Consider the following 16442-nt stretch of genomic DNA (forward strand, 5'->3'; position numbering starts at 1 on the left):
ACCTACACAAATGGCCAACACGCACAGAAAAGATGCTTGCCATCATTAACCATCAAGGAAATGCCAATTAAAGCCACAGCGAGATACTGCTTCGTGCCCACTAGGATGGCTAGAATTACAAATAGCCAATTACAAGTGTTGGTGAGGATATAGAGGAGTGGGGACACTTAAGGAAACTTCCCACCTTCTGCTCTATCCTGACCTCACCCCTAACCTAATCCCCCCAATTATAAAACAGCATGCCAACTTTCTGTCCTCCTGGCAAGAGGGACTGGGCAGTGTCAGGCTAAGAGACAAAGTCCAAGGAAGTTCTGGAGAGAGAGGCTTGGGATACCCAGAGAGCCTAGGACCCCACTTCACTGGGGGCTTTCTACTGGGAAAAACAGTCACCTCTCTTAAGTCTCTGAGACTCAGCCACCACCCTGGCTCCAGAGCCAAACCCGGTCTTGGGGGCTGGGGGCCACCCCAGAGGGAGGGCAGGGGAGGGCCGGCTATGCCTGTGGCCCTGATCGAGTGCTTCTGCTGGCCCTTCAGATGCGTCCACACACCCTCTGGGGCTGTTGTAACTCAAATTCCTGGGAGAAGAGACTTTCAAGTCCCCTCTACTTCAGGGGCTCCCTGGGGGGAGGCCTGAAAAGGCACTTATTTGAAAAGAGAGAGGGAGGGGCCCCAGACCCAGCACCTGGGTCTATCCTAGGGCAACATCCTGGGTAGCCTCAACATGTGGGAGCCTCGTCCCTCATCCGAAGGGGGGGAGGAGAGGAGCGGAGGAAGCGGAGGAAGCGGAGAGTGCTGGAGGGCTGGGCTGCACTCTGACACTCTCTCCTGTTCAAAGAGTAAAGTGGGGGGTGCACTCGGTGACTGGGCTCTAAACAACAGGTGTTAAGCTTTAACAACCAGGCTCACATAAACTCCCATTTCCCATCATGTATATATCTAAAATGAAAGTTTCCTTTACCCGAACACTGCATTCGGATGCCTTCCGTTCTATTTCATTTTGTGAAATTGTTTTCAAAATGCAGAGTTCGGGACCCCAGTCCTAGAAGGCACCCCCTGGAGGCAGCGGCCTCGGAAAGGATCAGCGGGGTGCCCTCCACTCCTGGGCCTCCTCCGGGTCCCTTCTCCCCTCTCCCCCTGAGCTACCCAGCAGTTCCTCAGTGGGGGGGTCTTCACCTCAGGGGCTGTGAGGTGATGGCTCTGATCACTCTCTAGAGGCCTTTGTCCCGGGACCTTCTCGTGCCTCCAGGACATGGGCAGTCCTGAGCCCTGGACCTGCGTCTCCCTGGGCCACCTGGGGGGAGGGGGGAGGATTGCAGCCCCTCAGCCCAGCCTGTCCTGAACAACCTCCACTGGGGTGAGGGGTGACGGGGGGGGGGGGGGGAAGGTGACCGACGGAGCGGTGAGGAGGCACCCGAGGGGCCTGGGGGAAGGCTCATGGGCTGGGCCTTGGCACACACAGCCCGCGGGTCTCTTCTGTTTCCCTCTGGATGCTCTGGAGGAGCCGTTGGACAGCAGCCCCAAGCCTCCCTCCGTCTCTCTCCCCACCTATCCCTGGGACCCCTCCCACACCTCCTGCACCAGGAAGATGGCTCCAGGGTTCCCTTAGCTGGGATGGGTGCGCCAGGCCATAGGGGGAGAGCCCCCAGACTGACTGGGGGCCTGGAAACTTCTCTTAAGTGGGGAGGGAATCCCCGCCTGCTCTTCCCGACGCGAGGCCGAGGCCCCCGACGTGGACAAGGCGCTCGCAGGCCTCCACCCACCCGGGGTCTCGTCCCCGCTCCGCTGGCTGGCGAGGTAACTCCTCTCCCCCGGCCTGGGACGGGAGTCCGAGCCGTGGGCGGGGCTGGGGAGCCGGGCAGTCCCTACCTCTCTGCGTCTCCAGCTGCCTGTAGTTGGAGACCCTGTGGCTGGAGTGCGTTTTCACCAGGAAGGAGCGCGGCATGGTCCCCCTGCGCGTCCGCCGGGCGCCCGCGGGCAGCGCAGCCGGCAGGTGGCCGGAGGGTTGGCTCATTAGCATAGCGCGCCGCCTGGGCCAACCAGCGCGGGGCGCGGCCGGGGCGGGGCTGCGGGGCCACGCCCAGGACAGGTGCGCGGGCCGCGGGGGAGGGAGCGCGTGGCCGCCGTGTCCTCCCCACGGGACTGCCCTGGCGCGCGCCGCGAGTCACACCGACCCCTGGGGCCTGGCGCACCCACTCGCCGTGGACTAAAGGGCGGAGGTCAGGGCTGGGTGGAAGCCGCGCCGGGCTCCAGTCCACACGGCGGTGGAGGCGCGCGCAGAGCCCTTGCCGCAGCTGGCTCCACTCGCCCCACCTCCTGCTCAAACCCGCCACGGTAGGATTGGTGAGCACGAGCCCTGAACTCCACGGCCGACCCAGCTGACCGGCCAGAGTGGTGCCGGGGGCGGGGGTCAGTCGGCTGAGAGGCCTTTCGCAGGGGAAGAAGGCTGGGGAGGGCTCCTTCCCTCCCGGGACAGCGCTCCAGGAGGTGGCCCAAGCTTCCAGGAGGCTCATTTGGCGGGGAGAAAGGACACAGCCTGGAATTCTGGGATTGCAAGGGGTTCCGACCCGCGGTCATGGGAAGTTTAGTCAAAGAGGGGGAAGTGCGTGCGCTCTGCCCAGTCTTTGACCCTGGGCAGCCATGTCCCTCCTGTGCGGCAATGACGCGTTCAAGCCACGTCCGAGTGTACGCTCCCTTTCGGTGTGGACGCTTCAGGAGTTCAGGGGTCAGACAGGGCATTCCCTGGGCGAGTGGACGCAGCACCGAGCCTGTCCCCGACAGCTGTGGGGCCTTTCCATGGCTGTGTGCTGGCCGGCCTGCCTGCCTGGCAGTGCCTTTGAGGTCCAGGTGCCATGTGACTGTGGGCTTGGGCGAGGTGAAGTTGATGGGGACCTGTGGAGAAGCGGGGGGACAGGGCCGTGTCACACAGTGTCTTAGGTCCCTACAGTTTTGCACATGAGAAAATGGAGGCTCTGAGAAGTCAGGAAGCGGGGGCGTGGGGACCCAGGCCCACACTGCCAGTCACACATGAGACGTGTGCCCCCCTGTCTGCCGCTGGGTGAGAGCGTGGGAGGGCAGGTGGTGTGCGGACGGAAGGCACGCGTCTCTCCTGTGCGCCACAGCCTGGCACCGTGCTGTTGTGTGTGTGGATTTCAGAGGACACGTGGCTGCATTGTGCTTATTCACCTGTTCCGTGGCCTCGCAAGCTTTCTATTTATACCTTCTCTTCCTTCTTTCCCCTTCCAGGCATAGATAAGGCTTGCAGATACCTGGGCCAGCCCTGCACCCACACTGTGCCTCCTCACTGGGTCACCCACTGTGTGGCCACCAGCCAAGATGCCCTCCCTCATCCCCAGAGAGCTACTTACACTATTTAGGGAAACTGGCGTGTTCCTAATCCCATCCCGGAAATGCCTCTGGGATCCCAAGGGTCCTTGGAACAGCTTTGGGGGACGGGTTGCAATAGTAAGTGACCCCACCCACTTGTCAGCCCTCCTTGGGGTCATGCACACTCACTGGCTGGGACTCACAGTGTTGTGTCTGGGCTGGACCCGAGGAGGACCTCAGTGTCCACACCTGTGCAGTGCTGGAGAGGGGCGCAGCTGTCCCCACCCATTCTTGCTTCCCGTCCTTCCGTCCTCATCCTGGCCGCCTTACCTCCCAGTGAAGCCTCACATCCGCCCACCCACCCCCGCACTCCCCACTGGCCTCCCGGAACTGCCCCTCTTTCAACCAGAGCAGGACTTGCAAGGGCCAGAGTCCTCCCTTTCCTGAAGAAATCACTGTGCTCTTCCCTTGACACCTAGGACCTTGGGGATGACAGCTGGCCCAGAGCCAGGCTGTCGGCCCCGCCCACCTGCCTGAGCAGCAGCTTCCAATTAGGGTAGGCACTTCCAGGGCCACAGATTTTATAATTCTACTTAGTCTCCTTGTGTGCGTGTGTTCTGTACTCTTTGCCTTCCAAAGAATAATTCAGTAGTGCTTGACTCCACGTACGTATCTCCATTGCGAGCTCACATTGTAGCCGATTTGGTTTCACGACCCAGTTCGGAGGGCCCCGCACCCTGTCAGACCGCACCCCGAGAGGGGGGCCAGGTGGGAGCCAGCCCGTGCTCCTGCACAGTGCCTGCCTGTAGCACGTGCGCGGTGGAGTCCCGCGGTGCTTGTTGGACTAGATGGAAAAGCACCGAGAACCCCCCAAACAGTGCGGCCCCTGGCATGCCCATCCCTGGGGGTTGGAGGAGGGTTAGCGTCCGTGCCCTCGGGTGCCATCAGGTGCAGGAAGCCCAAGACCCAGGGACCAAAACTCTCGGAGCGCTGCTTGCGGCGGGACCTCACCGCTGGGGCTCGGGACAGATGGCCCCTCGCCCTGGGAGCACCAGCCCCTGCATCAGTGCATGGAGAGTTCTTTGGGGGGGGGGGGGGGCGTGGCTGGGACATCCTGACCTGGGGCAACCTCACAGCCACCCAAGCTCATGGCCTTGTGGAAACTCAGACCAAACGCTCAACCTCCCAACGTCTGGTTGGATCGGTGACCAACCGATGGAACCAGCGAAGGGGGACTCACAACTAGTTTTGAGGCCTGATTGTTAAAGCTGGTGGTGGTTCTTAACCTGGGGTCCGGTGGACACATCCCCTGTGAGATGAGGGCACTGAGGGGGGATGCTGTCCCTTCCCACACAGCTTGTAGGACACGCAGTAGAGTCCTTGACGCCTTGGGGCATGCCGGAGGATTGGGTGCTGGGAGGGGTCCTAGGGGCTGGGGCGGAAGGATGGAAATGAGTGGGGGTCCGAGCAGGGGTGCACGTGCGGGCTGGGCTGTGTCCTCACAGCCCGTGTGTGTGCGTGTGTGTGCACACGTGTCTGTGAGGCCCCAGGAGCTGTTCCCGTGTGACACAGGCATCGGGCATCAGCAGGGTGCCGAGGGCCTCAAGGGGAGCAGTCCGTGGGGTCCTCAGCAGGGTTCCCAGCTCTGCCCCTGCACCACCTCCTCTCTGAGGTTCTTGTCTGTCCGCAGGCTGGATCCAGCCCCTCGTTCCAGCAGGTTGTTGGGACGCGGGCGGTCCTCGGTCGCAGGGAGGGTCTAGACGCCTGCCCCCCACCCCCCAAGCATCCGCACGTCAGCAGGCCGCCAGGGGCAGAGGCCAGTGAGGGTGGCCTGTCCTCGGAGGCCCTCAGGAGGGACGTTGCGGGCAGCTCAAACCTTCACCGCGACTTGCACCGAAGGCACCAAGCCCCACGGGCCGGACATGCTGGGGGCGCCCGGAGGAGCCTGCCGCCGGGTCCCAGGTCCCAGGCTCCCTGGATCTGGCTTTCTGGAAGCCAATAGCTGCAGGGCCTGGAGTCACTTCCAGGCACGGCCCGAAGGAGCCAGCAGTGGGTCTTTGGGGGCCGAAGCGCCTTCTTCTGCTGGTCTGGCACACTGGCCGCTGTGTCCAGCACGACGCCTCTCTGGGCGAGGTCAGGGCAGGGGGCCCAGCTCTCCAGGGTGCTCGGCACCCTGGGACCAGGTGGTGGCTACGGCACTTTCTGGAACTCCGGGAGGCCGCCGAGGACAGGCGTGAGAAGAGTGACAGGGCTACAAGTCCCCGCCGTGTGCAGGCGGTGCTCATCCTGTCTGGGCCCGCACCGGAGACCGGCCGACGGACGCCGTGGGCGCAGTGCTTGGGCCATCGGCTCCCGCGAGGCCCGGATGAGAAGTGCGCCAGTTCCCGGGAGTGCCTTCCCGTGGGCTGCCTTCCTGACAGAGAAGGTCGTAGGTCCAGAGACGCTTTCTAGGCCACGGGGTGCGCTGGGGAATGTGCACCGTGAAGGTGCGGGGGCGCCCTGGGCCTGGGGCTGCCTCCCTCTGTGTGGCAGAGGTGGAGATACACTCCGGGGGCGGTCGGCCCTTGCGCTGATCAGGGTGGGAGGGAGACCATGACTTCCAGGAACTCTCCGCCTGAAGCGTGTGTGGCGCGAAAGCCCCGGGGGCCTGGCGGGACAGCCCCGCCGCACGTGGGATTCACGCAGAGTACAAGGGAGGCCGATTGTGCTGTGGACTTAAGCCAGAGCGTCCCCTCCCTGACACCGTGGGGTCTGCTGACACGGGTTCCTGTGTCCCGCGTGCCCTGTTAGGGTTCACTCTGATGCTCCCCCCTGGGCAGACTATCCTGGACATGAGTCCCTTGGTCGGTGGTGTATTCTCTGTGGTCCCATGTGGCCTGGGCCTGGGGTGGAGGGGGTTGAGAGGCCACGTGTGGACGCTCTCCTGTGGCTCCCGCGGCTGCGCGGAGGGGGCACAGCTCCACAGGTGTCCTCGGGTGGAGGCAGGGACTCATCACCACACCTGCTCCCTGGAACCGGCATCCTTGGCCAGTGGGGTCAAAGAGGGAAGGGTGGGGCTAGAGGCTCCTAACAAAGGAGCTAGGGGGTGGCCAGCCTGCCACCACTCTCCTGCCGAGTGACCGTTGTGGAGGCTCGTGTGCCTGGCCCTGCTATGGCTCCAAGCTCGGGAGACCCACCTTCTTAGAAGAACAACCCAGAACCCAGCCCTGCCTGGGGAGGCAGCCTGGAAACAGCCAGGGAGAGGGAGGCAGGAGTGTGGCCGCACACCGACCACCAGCTGCCAGGACACTGGCCAGCAGGTGATATTTGTTGGCTTTCAAAGGCCCGAGTGACGTGGGGGACAGCAGGAGCCCGTGGCACCAATGGTGGCCCTGAGCACCGTCTCTGGGTGAACATTTCACGTTTGAAGATTTTATTTTTAAATCATCTCTACACCCAACATGGGGCTCGAACTCATGACCCTGAGATCAAGAGTCACGTGCTCCACCGACCGAGCCAGCCAGGCACCCCTGGTTCACATTTAAACGGCTCCTTCTGCCCTCTAGTCACCGAATGAGGCTCTGGGGCCGAGAGCACCAGGCAAGACCAGGGAAGCCACCGAGTGGCAGGAGCCAGCCGTGGGGACGGTGGCTGCTGATCAAGGGCCTCCCAGAGACCCCGTGCCGGCCGCTGTGGCCACATCCGGGCCTCAGAGCTAGCCTCAATGAGACCAGTCTGCCGGCCTCAGGGGACTGCATCTCACAACAAGGAAGGAGGTGAGAGCCACCCGCGCCTAGGGTTGCCTACGTTTGTCACGGGGGACCAGACATGGTTCAAGAACAAGCACGTGTCTGGGACAGGCCGAAACAGGCTGGTGAGCGAGCGCCTCGGGGTGAGGGAAGCCTGGGGAGGGGCCTGGAGCAGGTGCCCTGAGCGGAGCTGTGTGGGGACACACACACCCCTGCAGACCTTAAACAAGGGTGCACACCAGCCCCCACCCTACCGTTAATGCTCCCAGATGAACCCACAGATCGAGGTTGCTATAGATGCTTTGAAACGTTTTATTTACGTTTTTTTTTTTTTAAAAGAGCAATAATTTATGCCGTGAACCGAAAAGAGTGAGATGGCGTCTTCCAGCCCCGCCTGTCGTCCCCCGGGGTGGCCTACACGGTCCGTGGTCCGCTTGGGAAGGTGACAGCGGGGCCGAGGCCAGGACCCTGGCAGGAGGAGGCCTGCACTGTGAGCAGCCAGGGGGGCACTGGGGGCTTCTTCCTGGCGACTATGAAAGGGACCCTGGCCACCGCGGTCCTGCGCGCACCCCAGCAAAGCCCCGCGGCCGCGCTAGGGCTCCGAGGTCTGCCCGCCTCTTTCCCTTCCCTGCACTGACCCCACCACTGTTTATTTTTGATTGCTTTTTTTTTAAAAAATATAATTCTGTAAATGTTCCATAAAAATACTATTGCCCCTGGTCAAACGCGGGATTGCGGTTTGTAGAGTAGCTGTTCTATAAAATGTGAAAAGGTTCTCACACTGGGTGACGTAGAAAAAGGCCAGAATCTCCAGGTATCACAAAAGCCAGTACCGTGCGCGCAAAGGGAAAGTGTGCCAGATGCTGGCCAGGGCTCCCCTCCCGCGCTTCCCGTGCAGCGGCCAGGCCTGCGGGACGCAGCGTGGGCAGGACGGGTCTCCGTGCGTACGGGGAGGACATCATGGCTTTGAGACAGACAGACAGACAGTCGACTGCTCCCAGGCCCAACGAGCCGGCCCTACCAGGGCCACCTGCTCAGCTCGAAGCACCGAAGAAACCAGCAATGCCCGGCCAGGAGCACTGGTGGCCGCCCCGTGAGGACGCGGCCCGACGGGCTCGGGGGCCGCCCCTCCTGCGACAACGGAGGCCCCGCCTGGTCCCCGAGGCGCACTCCCACTCCCACGCAGGCGCTGGGCCTCAGGGAGACCGCACGCCCCGTCCCCCCGAGGCGGGAGGGCTCAGGTCCCGGGGCTGGGCTGTGCCTTCAGTTCTCGGAGAGAGACAGGGCCAGGGCCGCCTGGAAGGCCGCTTCCTCATCGATGCTGTAGTCCTGCAAGACAGGAAGTGAAGACGGGGGTGCAGCAGTGGCCTCTCGGGGCCCCAGACGGGACAGCCGCATCCAGAGTCGTGGAGTCACTCTACTGACAGCCCCGAGGGATGTCAAAGTATTGCCCAGCATGGGACCCACATCTGGCTTCCCAACGTTCTTTACAGGGACACCTGACTCGGACACCTGGCTGGGACGCTGGGCGCAGGCGGGTCTGTGGGAGGTGTGAGCTCCTCCTCCTCAGACACAGGTACCAGGGTTCTGAACTGAGCAGAGGGGCAGGGCATGTCCGGGGCCCCTGGCAATTAGGACGGGGCGACAGGGCTGAGAGCAAGTAGTCCCAACGGCTGGGGTGCTGGAGGGTCTGCAGGCCGCGTGGCGGGGGGGGGGGGGGGGAGTGGGACAAGGTTTCTGAAATGCCACAGGTGGGAGAGGGAGGGACAAGGCCCCCGGCAGCTCTTCTCCAGGCACCAGGAGGGAAGCCTGTCCCCTCCCACAGGCACTTAGTCCCCAGCCCACCACCATGCAAAGCCTGAGAGGAGGGCTGATGGGCCCAGTGGGGGGCGGGGTGACCAAGCAGAACAAAAGGAGGCCCTGGCGGGACTGCTCAGTGCAGCTCGAGCCCCCAGGCCCTCCAGGGGCCACACATAGGTGGCCCCCGCCCCCAGAAGTCGTGCCCAGCTTCCTCCAAGCTGCTGCCTCAGGCAGGGGCACGGCGAGCTGGGTAAGAATGCAGGCAGGGGGCCAGGGGCGGGGCAGGGCGAGAATGGGGCGGGGCCGTGGGCAGGGGCCAGGGCGAGGCTGGGTGAGAATGGGGCGGGGCCGCGGGCAGGGGGCCAGGGGCGGAGCTGGGTGAGAATTGGGGGGGGCCTGCGGGCAGGGGCCAGGGGCGGGGCTGGGTTGGAATGGGGCGGGGCCGCGGGCAGGGGCCAAGAGCTGGGCTGGGCACCTACCACAAAGGTGTCGTAGGAGAACTTGTGCCGGTGTAGCAGGTGCTGCAGGAAGTTGGCGCTCTTGTAACTGGGGTCCCCCCAGGGCATGGCCGAGCAGATGGGGCACACCTGGAACAGAGGGCCCTACTGAGGCAGCGCTCGGGCGGGAGCAGCCCCCTCCCTGGGTCCGGGCGGGGGGCGGGGTTCCACCCACCACGCGGTTGGGGTCGCTGCGATGGTTGTCCACACAGTGCTTCAGCAGCTCCTGCTGGTCCAGGTTTCGGGCGCCACAGTAGGGGCAAGTGAAGGTGGACCTGTTGGGGACGGCGCTGGGGCGGTGGGGGGAGGTGAGTGGGGGCCACTCCCACTGCCCTCCTGGGCCCTGCCCACCCCTGGGCACCTCACCCGGCACCCCCTTCCCCAGACTCTGGGTCCCCTCCCTTCGCTCAATGTGGCTATGGCCCTGGGAGGGCATCTGTCCAACCCTGGCCTTTCTGGGGACGGCATTCCCCTGCTGGGAGGTGATTTGTGAGCCTGCGTGGCCCCTCCACAGAGGGGACACAACAGCCTCTTCTACCTCCTCAAGGGACGGCAACATGGGCCGGGAGCTGCCCCCACAAGGGACAGGGGCTCTGAGCACTTGGAGCAGGGTGCTTACCTGGGGATGGGCTGGGATGTGGGCACCACGGGGACGAATTTGGGGCAGTTGGCCATTTGCTCCTGGACCTTCATGCAGGAGGAAACGTGCACCCTCATCTTGGCCAGCGTCACCTAGGAAGAGGGAGGCAGAGAAGACGGTCGGGGTCAGGCTCCAGAGGCTGGGAGGACAGTGAGCAAGCAGGCCAGTCCCTGCCCCCGATGCTCGTGGCCCAGCAGTGCTGTGTAAGCAGCGAGCGGCTTCATTTAGGGGCCTGGTGTCTCTGCTGGAGGAGAGACACAGAGTCAGGACACCCTCCCCCAGCCGGCGCTCACGGCTTCAAGCCATCCGGCCACCAGCCACCAGCCACCAGTCAGGAACACACCTCAGCTGGGATCCCTTGGGGGCTGCAGAGGGGCAGGGGCAGTCCTTGAGGAAACCAGAAGAGCATTTATTTGGGGAAAACAGCCCTCATAACGGAAACTGAGGGACAGCGTTCTCTCGTAGACAAACGTGATAGAACTCCTTACCAGACTGCACCGAACCCAGCCACAGCACAATCTCCTCAGCCAGGCCCAGGTCACACACTCTGGCCAATGGGGGACACCCGGCTCAGGGCAGGGAAAAGGGGCCTCGGTGTGGATCGAGCGAATGACCGCAGAAAAGGAATAAGTACGGCACCAGTAAAAGCCACCAATCGTGACCCGTCGTCAATGCCCAAAGGCCGAGAGGAAAGGTTTCACAAATGGAAAGCTCACTCACAGGACCGAGGGAGCAGCGAGGAGGGTGTGAGCACCCACCCCTGGGCCAGCATCCCACCCAGCTGTCCAGGGTAACAGAAGGGCCTCCAACGGCAGCCTGGCTCCCAGCTCTGCTCAGGCCACCACCGTGGCCTGCGTGCGTGGACACATTTGGGAACACGGGGGCGAAGGGCAGGGCCACTGCACACTGGAAACGATGGGAGGGCCCTGCCTGCTCTCTCTCAGAGAGGGGGAGAAGGCCTACCTGCCAGGGAAGAGGCCAAGGAGCCTCACTGCAGAACCCAGGGTGGCCCCTGCGCGCCCAGACCCTGACCTTTAGAACAAAGCAACCAGGGGCTGCTTTTTGTTGTGGTAAGTTGGTACAACCTGCCGAGCTGAGAGATTAAAGTCAAAATCCGTTCCTGGGGTTGGGCCGCTAGAAAGGCAGGCCAGGGTGGGTGACAAAGGCCACCGAGTGCCCCCCAGGGCTGGGGCATTCAGTACTAGAGATGCTCCCTTCCATTAAGCCTGGGGCCCCGCCCCCCCGGCCCGCACTTCCCCAAATCAGCCACACGACCCCGGAAGACCCGGGGCCAGGCAGCAGGGGGTGGGGAGAGAGGTGGGGGGATGTGGCCAGCCCAGCCGGAAGTGAGTGGTGCTGTGGGGGAGGGGCGGAGCAGTCCAGCCCAGTTCCTCTCTGTGGGAGAGTGGGACCAGAGCCTGCAATCGCCCCGGGAAGGCCCTGGGGGGTTGGGAGGGGGGTACCTTCTTGTTGCAGCCCCTGCAGGGTGCCTTGTAGGATGAGAGCTGCTTCTCCACGTGGGCAGCCTTGTCCACCTTCTTGGGGTCGAACGGCAGGCGGCACAGCGGGCACAGCGGGGACGGGACCTGCAGGCACGGCTGGAGGCACTCCCCGCAGAACCTGCAGCGGCAGGGGACACCGGCCTGAGCGCGCAGGGCAGCTCCCCTCTGCCGTCAGCGGCGCGTTTCTGGCGACGGTCACTTCTGTTCCTAAATCCTACTGACCCGACGGCTGCCCTCTGGCTAAAAAATGAGCCCAGGTCCCCTCCCAGCTGTGGGCTTCTGGGGCCCGCCGCCATACCCAGGATGCCGGTGCAGCAGTGGCCGGGCTCCCCAGGACCCGTGCTGGTCCTGCGGCACCGTGCCCAGCAAAAGCCCCAGCCGCGGTGGGAGAGCTCAGCCTGCCCATCTCACGGCCATGTGGTGACAGCGCCTCAGCTGCTCTGGGGACGCGGGGGCAGCGCAGAGGGCCCTGGAGACACTCCACCCACAAAATTCTCAAGAGTGAGATCATGAAAAGTTCTGGGAGAGGAAACCGCAGGGCTCCAAGGGCCAAGACTCATTGGACGAGGCAGGGCCAAAGCTGTCCAGGTTGAGTGTCACCAGCCGTGGGACGGTGCCTGAGCGTGGCAACAGAGGGGCCTTGCTTAGGCTCTTGACTGCCAAGCAGGGATCCTCACGGCCCTGGGCACGCACTCAGGCACCCGAGGCTCTTTGCAGCCCTGAGCTCCTGGCACTGTCCTGGAGATGCCACATCACGAGGACAGCCAGGGGACACAGATGTGCTTGGGCCACGGCAGCAAGCCCTCGCGCCCCCCACCCCCTCAGTGCTGCCTGTCACTCAGGCAGGAGGAGAGCCAGGCAGTGGGAATGCTGGGCTGGAAGACAGCCAGGGGGGCAGCAAGAAGGAACTCGATCGCAGGACCACGTCGGTCCAGCTTCTTAGGAAGCGCCGTGGGGACCGCTTAGCTGTGATGCCAAACTAGAATGTGCAGATGCTGACACAGAGCCGCCACAGCCCCTGGGGAGTGAGCGCTCAGCCCCGAGACGGGGCCAGGCCCACACCCACGAGAGACCCTGCAGGGCATCAGGGTGAGGCCAGCTGTCCTCTCACCTGTGTGCACCCTGCAGGCGGGGTGGGAGGGACACGGGAGGAGAGGGCTCCCCTGGGTACAGACCACTCCGCTGAGCTAAGCGGTCGGCGTTCTCCCACCTCCTTCCCAGGAAAAGGCAGCTGAGGACTCCTGCTGCCCAGGGCTGGGCCGTCCTCCCACACGCTGGCATCTGGGACGCCCCCCACCCCAGCTCATCAGCATCTGCACTCACACTGTATGTGAGAAGGCCCGGCTCGGCCTGAGGCCAAGAAAATTCCCAGCAGCCTTTTCCCCACAGCACCCGCCCGTCCCTGACCTCACCCGGGTGCGCACTCCCCAGGCACCCCTGGCAGGCGTGTAACGAGGCGCCCACCCGCCCAGAGCTGGCGCTCTCACGGCCTCAAGGGTCTGCTCAGCCTAATGGCCGAGGGAGGCCGCCCTCTCCACCCAGTCACTGGAGGAGAGCCCAGCTGCCATCCCAGTGGGGGCCACGGCAGCATCGCCACGAGAGCCACGAGGTGGAAACAAGCCATATTGTCCGTGGGTGATGGACACACAGACCACAGACGTGTGAAGGTGAAGGAACCCAGGACGAGTGGAGGACTGGAGGACGCCGCCCCGGGGTGAGCCTCGGAACCACCACACTCGGGACATGTGGTGTATGATTCCGTTTGCGTGAAAAGTCCAGAACAGACCCACCCGTCACCCATAGGCAGAATGTAGACTGGTGGTTTCTGGGGCGGGGGCGCCAGGGTCTGCTTGCTAACAGGGGTGAGGCTTCTTCCTGGGGAGACAGCAGGGATCGAGGGCTGACGGGAGAGGACTGCTCAACACCGCACACTCCAGGCAGCCCTGAACTGTGCACATGAGACTGAATGTCAACAAAGCTGTGAAAACACGCATAGAAGGCAAGGCCACGGGAGCACTCGGGACGAGCCATGACCACGTCATCAGCGGAAGGCAGGGTCCAGGGCAGGCCTGAGGGCCACGACTCCGACGAGAGATGCACAGGCTGTGTGAAGGGCACCTCTGTGCCAGCGGGAGGAGGCGGGGGAGCTCGGGTGTCTTGGGAAGGCACGTGGACCCCGCCTGAACCCGGCCGCTCTCTGTGATCGGCCCGTGGCCAGGTGTCCACACTGACTGTGGTGTGCTGAGTGGCGACAGGCAGTGCCCGCCTCTTCCAAGGAGGTTCTGCCCGCAGGTGCCCAAGGGGCCGATGCCAAGGGGCTTGTCCACGGACAGAGCCAGCCGAGGGGTCTGCTCTCCCACACCAGACCCGCGGGCCCAACTGGAGAAGCCACACAGCCGGCACATGGACTCCAGCGGCACCTGCGATGTGTCACTCCCGCCCCAGCCTCCCGCACGCGCTGGTGTGCCAGGATAGGCCAGTGTCTCAGGGGCCCAAGAAGGCAAGCAGGCCGGGCCCTCAGGCACCCGGAGCTGTCCTGAGGCAGAGCCCAGCTTCCACAGCCTTTTCGGATGGTGTCGATGGCTCACGTCGTGGTCCCCGTGTGCAGACCCAGGTAAGCACAGGCTCGCCGACAGCCAGGCAGGGACTCTGGGACTCTGCCCAGAGAAGCCTGCTCGCTGGTCTGGGTGCCGATGGGCAGGGGGCTGTAAGGGTCAGCAGTCCCCAGGGTCTCTAAGGTCACTGCTGTAAGAGCACTGGTTGGGGGAGGGGGCGTGGCTAAGAGGCCAGCCCGGGCCTGACCGCCTGGGCACAAACTCTGGCTTTGCCGTGACACTTGGGAACACGGTCTCTTGTACCAAAGAAAGAATGGCAGCACCTACCCCAAGAGGCCACGGCACACAGAGTACTCAAGTCTATCATTCCCTGTGTCCACCCTTAAGAGTCAGTGTTTTGCTTTTTCTAAGACCTGTGGGCATGGGCTGCTGGTGAGGACACTGAGGTGGAAGGACCGATGGACAGCGCTGGTAAGAGAATGAAAGGCGGCCAGAGGCCAGAGGGAGCCCGGGGCTGAGCTACCCAAACAGATACAGGCTGTTAGGGGACGGCATCAGAGGGTAATAAACACCCACGAGGCTTCTGGTTCCAGATGTGACTTACTGCCCAGGATGTCCCGGGGGCATGAGAAATAACCAGCTCCCTCTGGGGCTCCTGGGGAGTTCTTGGGAGCTCTGCCACAGGCCTCACTGAGGGCCTCATGACCATGAGCCCCCCACCGTGCCCTCTCCTCTTCTGTCCGGTGCTGCTCACACATCTGACGGCCGCTCTCACCATCAGAACCTGTTTTGCGGAGGCAGACTGTTTACAGTTAGGTAGCTGTGCGGAAGAGATAACCAGACCAGCAGATCTTTTTTAAGGTGAAGCGTGAGCCTTTGAACCTGGGTTTATTTGCACATGTGCCTCCACGACACCAGCGAAGCAGCTGAAGAAAAGTCAGAGACAGAACAGCCAAGAAAACAAGCCGGCAGGGAGAGCTAGGGAGGAAGTCTTTTACGAAGAAACTGTAGAAGAAGAGGCTCTGGCGGGACCACCTTAGACATAGGAGAGAGAGCTCAGATTCTGCCAAGAAGAACATGGGTCGGGGAGGGGGTTATAGGAGATGATGCTTCCACAGGAATTCTGTATAGGGCTGAATTCTAAAGACCACATTTTAAGAAAAGACTTACTTAGACAAAAAGAGAACACAGATTTGTGCCCACCAGGAGACTGGAATGCTGTGGCCCAGGGCTGGGTAAGTGCTGGTGCCAGGGGGATGAAATCCAAAGACCAGGAGAGGCTTTCTAAAGCTGGTCCCAGGAGAAGCCTTACCGTTCTCTCAATCGTGGACTAAAAAAATGCAGAACACATCTTAAAACACCCACCAGTGCTTACAAGAAAGGAGTCCTGTCCAGAGGCTGCCTCCGACAAAATGTCACAAGTGGCATGAGAAAGTGAGGCCCGGTGCCCTTCTCCCCAAGTTGGCCGTGCTCTCCTGATGCGGGCAGGTGCCCATGCTGCCGGGGGGGGGGGGGGGGGGGATCGTGAAGGCTTTCTGGATCCTGACACTGTCCCCGGGTGATGAGCAGGCACACACGTGCCCCGCAGTTCCAGCTCCATCTTCGTTTCAGCAGCCTCCCAAGTTGGCTACCGTTGGTTACAAAATGCTCCAGGGGAACCTACGAGCCGGTGCACCTCCGCCCAGCCCCCCAGGGTGAAAGCCCCGCCTCCTCCGTAGCCCCGAGTGCTGCCAACCAAGCCCTCCCGACCCGCTCCCCGCCCTGCTAATTTCACTCAAGAGCTGTTCTATTCAGCCAGGAGAGAGTCGCAGAGTAGACCCTGATCTCGGCTCCCTTCCAACAAGGCTGGCAGCTCCGAGAAGACTTGAGCGCAGCTCTCAGCTGGGAGGAGAGCCACATCCTCAGGTTTCCGTTGCTGAAACACCCTGCAGGAGCCCACTGTAGGCCCTGGTGCAGTCGGAAACCCTGGTCGCCCAGGACGGCCCGGCTGCTCAATGACGGTTAAGACTCAAGTTTTCCATCGAAACAAAAGAAAACATCGCAGGAGTCCAAACAAGCCCCTCTCCTAACTTTAGGGGAGTCCTGTCCTCTGCAGTCAAGACAAGCAGACAGCGGGTCCGAAAAGGAGTTGGTAACAGAAACCACAAGACATTTATTTACAAATGCCAACCCCGGTCTCCGGTGGACCGGATCGAAGGCGACTGGCGCAGAGGTCGCCCTCCGTCCTCCGAGGACCCAGATAGGTCCGCGCGAGCCGTCAGCAGACCCCAGGGGCCCCGGGACCGGGCAGGGCTGCAGGTCGCCCAGTGCGCCGACCGGGTGGTCGGGTCGCCCGGGACTGGCGAGCAGGAGGCTGGGCCGGGGCGAACCCGGACGGCGCTGCGCAGGGAGCCCCG

General features: G+C 63.0%; 2 protein-coding genes across 4 annotated transcripts in view; both read right to left on the bottom strand.

Annotated features, from left to right (window-relative positions):
- The window catches only part of SNAI3 (snail family transcriptional repressor 3), a 10171-nt gene extending 8196 nt beyond the window's left edge, over positions 1–1975 (bottom strand). The window contains exon 1 of the mRNA XM_040443314.1: positions 1867–1975. Coding sequence (XP_040299248.1) covers positions 1867–1942 — 76 coding nt within the window. The 5' untranslated portion in view covers positions 1943–1975. The remainder of the gene's footprint in view (positions 1–1866) is intronic.
- Positions 1976–7346: 5371 nt separating this feature from the next.
- On the bottom strand, positions 7347–12818 carry RNF166 (ring finger protein 166). Of its 3 annotated transcripts, none has more exons than XM_040443318.1 (5): positions 11453–12818; positions 9969–10081; positions 9525–9639; positions 9332–9439; positions 7347–8381 (listed from the first exon to the last, which is right to left on the bottom strand). In XM_040443318.1, the coding sequence occupies exons 2-5, from the start codon at positions 10064–10066 to the stop codon at positions 8316–8318; spliced, it is 387 nt and encodes a 128-aa protein (XP_040299252.1). In that variant the 5' UTR covers positions 10067–10081; positions 11453–12818; the 3' UTR covers positions 7347–8315. The 3 variants fall into 3 exon arrangements, with proteins under 3 accessions (XP_040299252.1, XP_040299254.1, XP_040299253.1); XM_040443320.1 differs by lacking the exon at positions 11453–12818 and adding an exon at positions 10953–11439; XM_040443319.1 differs by lacking the exon at positions 11453–12818 and adding an exon at positions 10283–10923.
- Positions 12819–16442: the final 3624 nt, after the last annotated feature.

The sequence above is a fragment of the Herpailurus yagouaroundi genome, unplaced genomic scaffold, assembly GCF_014898765.1.
Source record: "Herpailurus yagouaroundi ecotype Mexico unplaced genomic scaffold, PumYag 190, whole genome shotgun sequence".
In the NCBI taxonomy this organism is placed as follows: domain Eukaryota; kingdom Metazoa; phylum Chordata; class Mammalia; order Carnivora; family Felidae; genus Herpailurus; species Herpailurus yagouaroundi.